The 10,405-nt window shown below is 36.1% G+C and overlaps 1 protein-coding gene and 1 non-coding gene across 3 annotated transcripts in view; one reads left to right on the forward strand and one right to left on the reverse strand.

Annotated features, from left to right (window-relative positions):
• Positions 1-7,336, reverse strand: part of LOC109833096 (anaphase-promoting complex subunit 5) — a 13,838-nt gene extending 6,502 nt beyond the window's left edge. The window contains exons 1-10 of one of the 2 annotated variants that reach the window (XM_020400646.1): positions 7,032-7,336; positions 6,098-6,257; positions 5,879-6,000; positions 5,342-5,582; positions 4,613-4,775; positions 4,457-4,535; positions 4,276-4,361; positions 1,840-1,978; positions 1,718-1,750; positions 1,396-1,644 (exon numbers count right to left, since the gene is read on the reverse strand). In XM_020400646.1, coding sequence (XP_020256235.1) covers positions 1,396-1,644; positions 1,718-1,750; positions 1,840-1,978; positions 4,276-4,361; positions 4,457-4,535; positions 4,613-4,775; positions 5,342-5,582; positions 5,879-6,000; positions 6,098-6,257; positions 7,032-7,229 — 1,470 coding nt within the window. In that variant the 5' untranslated portion in view covers positions 7,230-7,336. The remainder of the gene's footprint in view (positions 1-1,395; positions 1,645-1,717; positions 1,751-1,839; positions 1,979-4,275; positions 4,362-4,456; positions 4,536-4,612; positions 4,776-5,341; positions 5,583-5,878; positions 6,001-6,097; positions 6,258-7,031) is intronic. The other variant, XM_020400647.1, reaches the window with a different exon arrangement.
• On the forward strand, positions 7,424-7,496 carry TRNAF-GAA. Its single transcript has one exon. It is a non-coding gene; the product is annotated as a tRNA-Phe (tRNA).

Raw genomic sequence — 10,405 nt, forward strand, 5'->3', positions numbered from 1 at the left:
AATTTTGCTAGAAACCTTCATAAGGATGGATTTTTTGCTAAAAATCAATAAATAAATTTTGCATAACTATATCATTTTGTGACAAGATGCAGGATATGAACGTAATATAAACAGAATTAATCACTATGTATAGAACTCATCATGGGTGTGAATCTTGGTAACAGAAGAAAAGATATGTTCATACTGAATAAATAATTTAAGCTATATTATAGCTGAAGCAATGTTTAAAAAAATAGACATCACCACGTATATTTGGTAGTTTAGGTCATGGTAGTTAAGGGCTCAATACAACTACGATATAGAAAGAAAAACTTTAGCTGCCTCACAGTGGCTCCTATGGACTGATAAATGCAAGGTAGATTATATAGATTATAAATACTTGTGTTTAGGTTGTAATTTGTACCTCTAGAGACCAGTAAATTTAAGATGTCCACATAAAAGCAAAAGAACAAAACAAAAAACCGATCTTATTAGGGATTTCGGGCTCTTGTGCTTTGAGGATGCAAGATAAAATGAAAATATCAGTTTTGACAATGACGATAAGGTTTTTTTTTGTTTTGCTTGCTTGTCTGATTTATTTTATAATGGCAGAGTTATCATGAGCTTTTTGGTGTCATATTTTGAACAGTGTAGTTTGTGGGTTGTGTCATATATTTCCTACACTTATTGCAAATTTGAATTTGATCGTGCTATATAAGTTACAAACATAATATGAACACGGATTGTTACCATGTGTCTATCAAGTTGGAAGGAACTCAACTATCATTGAATCTACTATGAACAAATTTTGATATCTATATATTTGAAAGGATAATATGTGAGCATACTGCATTTAGTCCAATAGAGGTACTGGTATTGTCGTCCATTAGAAGACCTCAAGCACGACATGGTAATATACTAATGGGACATGGGGCTCAAGCCTACTTAGTTTCAAATCTCATCACATGATCATTTTACTGAGTCCTTGGTACACTCGATTCCCTCGCAATCAACCATAATTTTCCCGCATGAAAGGGAGCCCGAAATTCCCTGCAGATAGTATATCGAGAATCAATTTTCTGAGACATCAATGCCTCTACAAAATATCCTCATGCTCCCAACAGGAAGCCAAGGGATATATGACAAAAGCTGACACTTGGTACCCAAAAGATTAGAAAAGATATAAAGTAAACACAAATATTAAGGGCAGATGGTGATTGCAAAGCACCATTCAAAAGGATTCATAGAACAGTTGTGAAAGAATTTTGATTCAAGTGAGTGATCTGATTTTCAGTTACGTCTAGTTAAACAAGGTAAAAGGGTGACCTTATGGAAGCCTCCGACACATGCCAAACATATAAAGTTATGTCATATTAGTTACATCTATAATCTAGAAGGGGCAAATAATTACCTTACCTTAAGACCAAATTTTGCCAACGCAAGATGATTGAAAGCAACCAGGCATATCAGCTTCAAAGTATCAGCCCTTTTTAAAGACCTTTTCAACAGAAGGAACAGTTGTTGCTGAGCGGACAAAGGTGTACATAGACCTGTACTAGTCCCTAGCGGAGACCAAATGATTTCTGTTGAGCTTGAAATGCCTATTTCAGACAAGAGATTGCAGATTGCTGCTAAAGTATAAGCAAGACATGGATCATCGTTGTTCTGCAGAGAAGTTTTGCAATTAGGGCAAGTCTAAGATACAGATACATGCACGCACGCACGCACGCACAATTACCTGCTGAGAAATCCGTACTGCCTCAGTAAAAGCCTGCAACATGTAAACACCAAAATCGTATTAGATGTATGTCACAGAAAATATATAGTGGAGATAACCAAAGAAATGATAGTTTCAGTTACCTCCAAAGCTTTCTTTGAATGCCCAAAATGACAATGCATCGTACCTAAGGACAATAAAGCAGTTTCATATCTTCCTAAACACATTTCAGACCGAGACTGTGGAACAGCTGAACGTCCAAAAATTGCTTCCATCCCCGCACTGTAAAAATTCATGAAATAATCCAACATCAAAACATCTCAGGTTAACAAAGTGAAGTTAAATTCATGTAATATCCCGTTACAAGTTGATATCTCAAGAAATATATCATGTATGTATGCTTCCATCACCAACACAATAGTCTTCGCTATCACCATCATGGCACCACCCAGTCTCAAATATAGACATGAGAAATCATTTTAATATCACCGTCATTTATCCAACTAAACTAAGAAAATTAGCCAACGATGGTACAGATAGAGCAGGAACATGGAAAATTTGACCAGGTTACATTCTCATCTGAGCAGTTAATCCTACAGTCTGATATGCTATCAATGTTGCAGAAACTATGGGAAGGCTAGGACTTTAACATAACCTCGAAATGTAGGGGGATAGGTCAAATTCAACATATGTCTGGCACTATGTTACATGAACATGGGTATGGGGCAGGGCAAATTGGTAAAAGGTAGGGTATGGGGACATACTATAAAAACAAACAAACAAACACAAGTGTACGCATGCAAACATACATATTCAAATTAATAATTTACATGAGGTAATTATTATTTATTCATTCAGATGTTATGAGAATTAAAATGCCTATAACATTTTAAAGTTTATTTTATTCTGTATATTATAAGTTAGAAAATCACTTGTTTTTTAAACCGTATAGAAAAGGCCCTTTAAAACCTTAGTTTTGTGTTGGGTATTGGCTGAAATGGAACCATGTCCAACAAATTTTAAGAAGTGGATGTGAAGAATAGGAGCTACATCCAAGAAGCACATGACGAGTGTTAAAAAATAAAAAAAATTATTACATTATACGTTTGAATAAATGTATGCGTATATCCGAGTGTTCAAGAGAGTCTAGGTGCCTGGGATGGGTATGGAATGTCGGGTACAAGTGTGACTTCATGACAGACCATGTTACATTGACCTGAAACGCAATGTACGCTCACACAACCAAAAACAACTTATTTCTCCCAAACAATGAAGTGGTTTTGGTAAAAGGTGAAGTGGTTTTGGTAAAAGGGAAAGGTAATGAAATGCCCATATTAAATAAGTATCATAGAGATGCCAGAAAATGACATATTCAGTAAAATATATGTACCAAGGTGAACCTAGCAATCATTATGCAACAAACAGACACATAATGTGTATTCATGGAGAATACAATTGCCATCTCGTTCTCACCGTGGAATATAAGATAGTTGCAAAACTAACTTTGCTATGTTCAAAGCCCATCTAAGCCCTAGAAGCAAAAAGAAAACAAAAACAACTAACACATTGCAGTGAGTCTTACTTCGTCTGGAAACATAGATGAAACCAGAGTGAAATCTATTTATTATGAACCGGGCACATCTTGGTCAAAGTGTTACTGAGATGAAATGCTTACAGAAGTAGCTGATGAGCTCTCATCTCAGTACACGAATACGAAAATCAGGAGGGATATAGCAATAAGACATGATCAACCAAGATGAATCATGAGCACCCTATGTTGACTTAATTCATGGGAAAGGCACGTGTCTAGATTGACTCTAAGCATAGTTGAGTAAATATAACAATTCATTTTAAAGGCGGTATTGTAACATTTCAGGAGATCAAGATGACTTTCTGCTCTAGAGTCAAGTATAGACTGAATTTGGCAAGTCTTGAAGGAGGAGTCACCTTGAACAGTTGGACTAAATAACTCCTTAGACTATCAACAATGGTTTTGTTTTTCAACACCCTATTTTTTACTTTTTAACACTCCACATCATCTTCTCTCTCTTCCACCTAATAATTCAACACCCACTCAACTTTTACACTCTACAATGGTTTTGTTTAATAAAATTCAACACCCTTCCCCACCACTTTTATTTCATATTCTTATTTTCTCAAAAATCCCACCACCCAACAGCATGAAGACATGTGTCCAATCTACTCTCTCTCTCCTGTGTGTGGTCCTCTCCCACTCCTCATTCAACATGTTGAATTAATTCAACACAAATTAATCCAAATAGGATTCAACACCCTCTTCAACAACTCCATTAAACCAATTCAACAGTTGAATTCTATTTTCAACACCTCCATTGTAAGTAGTCTTAGAATACCTCCAACCTGAGTATAAATGAAAAAAATTACGCTTTCTACAAAGAATTAACATCCACAATTCTGCAAATACTGGCCATGTCATAGACAGAATATTAACATAGAAAGGGGAAAAAACACAAAGGACGAAGACAGATTTAACCAGAAAATAGATGAGTTATATGCTCTGCAAGAACTAGAAACTAGATAACATAAGACATGCAAATCACCTGTAATCAAAATACCGATGAAGATTATCCAAAGCAGCAAGATAATCATCACGATAAAGACCATTCAAGTATTGCAAGTACCGGACCTGCATCCCAGTCATAAAATGATTTACACAGAAACAGATAGTGAAATAACACTTCTTTAAAATTGTAGCCTCCATATTCAAGCTTTATAACTTACACGATGCAGTTCAGGAGCTAATTTTTCAATTTTCTTTAGAATATCATCGAATGATTTCAAGGGAAATGAACTAGTGTACCTAGTACAAAAAACCGAAATCAGCACCATAACTTAGATAACAATCTGATCTCTAAAACAATTCAATTGTAAACTTACTTCTCGAGCAAATCTGCCTGCATATTTAGATATCCTTCTACTTGCCACTTTGAGCGCAAAAATCCCTGGTGTTCGTCATTTTTATATGCATCATTCAGCAAGAATGCAGACTCATCACTCTGAGCACCATCAACAGCGTGCTTCAGCTTAGGAATGGCAGCAACTGGAAGTATTTATCCATTTATCCACATCAAGGACATGAATGTGCATTAGAAGTTAGAGAAAAGCATGTGGAAAGAGAATGTATATCCATTTAAGATGGTTTGACATCGGAAGACGAGGTATCAAAGGAGGTTAGGAACAGAAAGGTAATATGAGAAGAAGGAAGGAGATCGGTAAGCGAAGCAGAACAGGGGAAGAGATGTAGCTATTTTTATTTTAACCAAGGAAATGGCCTTTGATAGTGCTGTGCAGCAACAAAAGAAAAAGAAAAAGGAAACATTTAGCTAAACCAGACCAATTAGAAATGGAATGATCAGAGAAGTTGATGATGGAAGAGACAAAGGAGCGCATGCTCGTCAAATTCAAGCCAACCACCAAATTCATTGATGATTAATCCACAGGGAAATAAGAGTCTAGTAGTGCTTATGCACAAATTCATTGGTCAGATTAATACATTAAATACATTAAACTAACAGTTACTTCCACAAATTTAAATGATTGAGGAGAGATATGGAGGGAGGGAGAAAAGTGGAAATTAAATGGCCTAAGGCAGTCATAAGCTAGTACCTTCAACGTGTTCATAAATTGATCTCGGAGCAGATAGATTTAATTCAGAACTTTCTCCAGCACACATATCAGCTTCAAATTCATGGACGAACTTCTGATGAATGTCATCTTCAAGGTCTTGATTTACAGCTTCAATGTCATACTCTGATTCAAAATCATAATCATCTTCTTCAGGTAACTCATATGTAGAAGCTGCTGAATTGCAATATGTGCCTATATTGGTCAAAAGGTGGCAGACACCCTACAGTATAACATAAGAGTAAACGTAAGACTCAAAGAAATCAGATATTGGGAAAACATTCACATAATAAATAGGAAAAAAAGAACCAAACAGTAAGGGGATAAAAGAAATGAAAACAATTTTCTTGCATATAAAGAAGGTACAAAAATCTTTGAATTCAATGCTAACTTTCTACTTTAGTAAGCACTAAAATAGCAGACACTTGAGTCACAAAAGCTTGTGCCTTTTTTTTATTCAATGAAGAGGAAAAGAATTTGAACAGAACATGCATAGGCAATGGCCTGCAAGTATATCACCTCAAAAGCCAGGAGATTGAAAGCCAGTAGGCAGCAACGCAGGAACACACCCAAGTGGCTATTTGGATCCAAAAAGATCTGATCATCTTCCACATGTGCACCATCGGGAGTTGCAAGTACACCTGATAAATTAAATCATTTTAGACTAAAGCAAAGGAGGAATTTCAATGCATCTTTCAGCCGTAAATGGGCAAAACCAAAATATAATATTTATAATACCCCGTATCTTATCAAAGAAGTTAAATAAATCATCAGGTGAAGTCAATGACGATAGACTGCTCATCAACTGATCACATAACCAATCATTGACTAACCCATCAATTGCCTTCAACTGGTTGATAAGTTCTTCAAGAGAAGGTTCCAGAAAATCATCACAGGACTGCACACAAGGAAAATGGCATATGTCAGCGACATGAATCAATTAATGACTTTCATTTACAGCCGAGTAGAAACCATAGGTGAATTCCATAAGCTATAAAGGTTACTTTCAGATTGGAGCTACAATTGCATTAGGAGCATCATTGGCCAAATATAAATTGTGCTTAATAATCATAAATGCACTTAAGAATTAAGATCATCTCAAAGCTAACCTGCGTAACTTACAACGATCTGAAAGTAACCCACATATTCGTTCTGTATAGTATCTTACAGTGATCTCTGACTAAAAAGTAGAGCCTGTGTTCTTCTAGCAACTAGTAAACCCCAATAACAAATTTACAAAACTACAGTACAATTGTGCTCCACAGACTAAATTAAGAATAATAACTTTTCAGTAGCAATTTATTCCTCAATTTTCTAAATTTATCTTTAAACTTGTCATGAAAAAAAAACTTGAAAAAGACTGAACAATATTGAACCATCCAGGCACCACATTTAGCTTTTCTAGTACCTGAAAACTAAGCAAGATGCAATCTTTAGCTCGATAGAGAATGTTATTCTATCAAATTTTAAGAGACGAAGAAAAAAATCACCCCGAAAAGGTAGCTATTCGAGAGGGGGAACCCAACTCTCCTTTAGACTCACAATTGACTCCCCATTTTGACTCCCCATTTTGACTCCCCATTTAGACAATGTGGAACTAAATTGACCAATTTCCCCAGTTATTCGGGAAAAATTATAAAAAAATTGCTGGGGTAGAGAGTGAGTTACAAACCCTAGTAAGAGAGAAGAGGAAGAGGCCGAGGCGATTGTGCTGAGAAGCAGACTGAAAGGGGAAGGGGACGGACTGCTGAGCTGGCGGAGCGAAGACTTGGATGAGGTGGCAGATGGCGATCTTGTGTGGGGTGAGGTCGAACACGCCGGAGGTCTTGCTGCCGCCTTTGGAACTCACGCCGTCGAGGATCCTGCTCATTGCTGAAGGCGGCCGATTTGCTGAAGTTTCAGGGATTAGGGTTTATGGTTTTTGAATATTGGGAAAGGATTTCGGGGACTTTGAGAAGTTGAGATCGAGGGGTGGGATCTGTGAAATGAGGAGGGAGAAAAGAGAGCAGCGGAACTGGAACTTGGAAAAGAGATAATAGTTTAAATATGACAAACCTGATCGACGCGGGGATAGCTCAGTTGGGAGAGCGTCAGACTGAAGATCTGAAGGTCGCGTGTTCGATCCACGCTCACCGCATTATAAAATCTGTTCTCTCTATCAAGTATAGAATTTTGCATATATAACTCTCAAATCCCTGACGTTTGGAATCGTGCCCTCTATTTCTCTCACATTATATTTTTGGACTCTCCCCAAAGGATATTTTACGCTCCAAATATTTAATCTGTTACACTTCTAAATAGAAGATTTTTGCATATTATACCTATCAAAAATTTCATATATATTTGCAAATTAAACTATCGAATCTTGGTATCTGTAAAATTACTCTCCAATTCGCTCATACTATCTTTTTTTCCTCCGCTACAGTAATCCCGGTTTTAAATGCTATATTTTTTTGAATTGCTACAATAGCCCGCTCTGCTACAGTGATTTTTAAAAATGCTATCTTGTCTGTACACTACAGGAATTTTTCAATTTTCTACTTGCTACAGTATTTTTTCCAAAAAATTGCTACTGTACTGTTTCTTGATTGCTACAATAAATAATATTGTTGCATTTACTGTAGTATGAATAGTGAATCTTGGGTTCTCCTATTTGTATAGAGGAATAGATTTGATTTTACCCCTCCCACGTAACAATGTTGATTTTTAAGTTGGAAATGTTAAAAAAATTAATAATTTTCAGTAAGATTGCAAAACCTTTTTATAAAGCTATAACTCATTGGGAGGTAATTTTGCAAATACCAATATTTAGTGGGTCAAATATGCAAAAAGTAGAATTTTTTTTACAGGAATACACGTGAAAACCCCTTTTAAATAATTGCATCCTTTTATGATTTCACCTCAACAAGTCTTTGTTAATTTGTAATATATTACATTTTTCAAAGTAATGTATATGTAATTTTTAGAAGAATCAATGTTTATATATGTTATGTTGTCACGGTGTAGAAAAAGAAAAAAAATTAAACATATTACAATTCATGTTTGGTAAATATTAGCTCTTTGGATGTAAAATCAACCGCATGTTTTGCCCAATAAGTTGCATTTATATACGCTCCCGTGATTGGCTATAATTATGATCCATAAGGATTCCGTGCAAATAATCTAACGATCTTTTGTATCTCGTAGCAAATTCTGTCTATTATTTTTGACAAATTTTGAATCAGTCAAATTACCTGAACTTGAGCATGAGGTTTTTAGTAAAAGTGCTTAGGACTTTGGTTTAATATGACTCAATGCACGACCCTATTTATTTGCATTATCAAAATCAGCAATTAAATACAACAATTTATTTTGTAATATGTGAGTCGTCCAGATAGTAAATTTATTTGAATCTCTCTTATGAATGCTATCATTTCCTAGCATATGTTTTGATACTAGTTCACAGCAATACCCAATTTAGGAAGTGTTTATGATCTAGCAATGAATATTGTCAAGTCATAATTTGTGCTACCTTAACTTCATCTACACCGTCATCTGATTCCTATTGTGGATCAAGGTTAAACTCGTTATTCATGTTTCTTTCTTCTTCTTTTTTTTAAATTAGAGGAAAGTGCTAATAAGAGATCCAGGATGATCATTCTATGGATAGGGAAAATAGCAAGACAAAAATATCGTCAACAAATTGAATTATAGCAGAGATTTCCGCGTTATAAATGACATTTTTTGTGTACTAAAATCAATAACAATTATCACGTAGGTGCAAAGCAAATACTTACGGGTCAGTTTGGCAATCTCTCAATGGAATTAACATCGATCATGATCCCATTTTTAAGAATAGTTTCATTGGGAAAAAAAACTAAACTAGTGTTGCCCCAAATTTCCTAGGTTAAAAAGACCCTTTTAAACCAGTTATGTTTTGATCCAATCCTTTTTTGAATCAAAACAGACTTAATTTATCCCAAAGTTGTAGCAAGATTAATCATAACCAGTTTTGAGGAGTTTGCTAAACTAACTATTTTTTTTTTTACTTCTCATTTAGGGTTAGTTTGTTTCAATGCAGATCTAGCTGCTGTAGACGTCAAAAAATGCTGAGAGATATCCAAACACAACTCAAAAGGAAGTCATCCAAACTGTCAAAAAGAACACAAGTATAGACTGTCTCGCACGCGAGACAGTCTTTACTGTCTCGCCGTGCGAGACAGAATTTACTGTCTCGCACGTGAGACAGCTTTCAGATGGTTAAAACCGCCTTTGTAACTGCCCCACACGTGGCCACTAACTGTTCAAGAACGTGGGAAACGTCGTGGGCGAGAATCAGGGGGATAACTGCCAAAATAACGGAGTTTGAAACGTGGGAAGCCGAGACAGCAAACACTGTCTCGCCCGCCGAGACAGCAAACACTGTCTCGACAGCCGAGACAGCAAATGCTGTCTCGCGAGCCTGTTTTCCGCCAACTGTTCCTATGGGTTATAAATACCCCCCGAAGGCCATTTTTGAAGGAGGCTGATCAGAGAGCATCCACAGGCTGATTTCAGAGCAGAGAGGGCAGAGTATTCGAGCTTCTGTAACTCCTTGATATTCAGGCTTTGACTTGATTTCAAGAAGAACGACTATCTTACCTTGATAAGATATCGTTTCAAGTTCTCACTTCGATAAACGAAGTCAGAATCATAACCCCCTCACGATTCGATCAGAATCTGTGATTTGGTGGTCCACGGGCTAACGCACCCCCGGCACAGGCAAAGATCCCACGCAAGCAGTGATCCAAACAACGATCCTGCGTTTGTTTCCCAAGAGTTGTAATTTTTATTTTGTTGTGTAAAAGAAGTCTTATAAAAAGGCTATCTCTTTTTGAATTTATTATAATCGACTGAAGATATAATGAATTCCATGACAAAACCAACTTTTGACGCAAACAACTGCGTAATAACGTGTGTTTGCAGCAAAAGTTGGTTTTGTTGAGGAATTCATTATATCTTCAGTCGATTACAATAAATTCAAAAGAAATAGCCTTTTTATAAGACTTCTTTTACACAACAAAAAGA

Source organism: Asparagus officinalis, chromosome 3, assembly GCF_001876935.1.
Source record: "Asparagus officinalis chromosome 3, Aspof.V1, whole genome shotgun sequence".
Lineage (NCBI taxonomy): Eukaryota > Viridiplantae > Streptophyta > Magnoliopsida > Asparagales > Asparagaceae > Asparagus > Asparagus officinalis.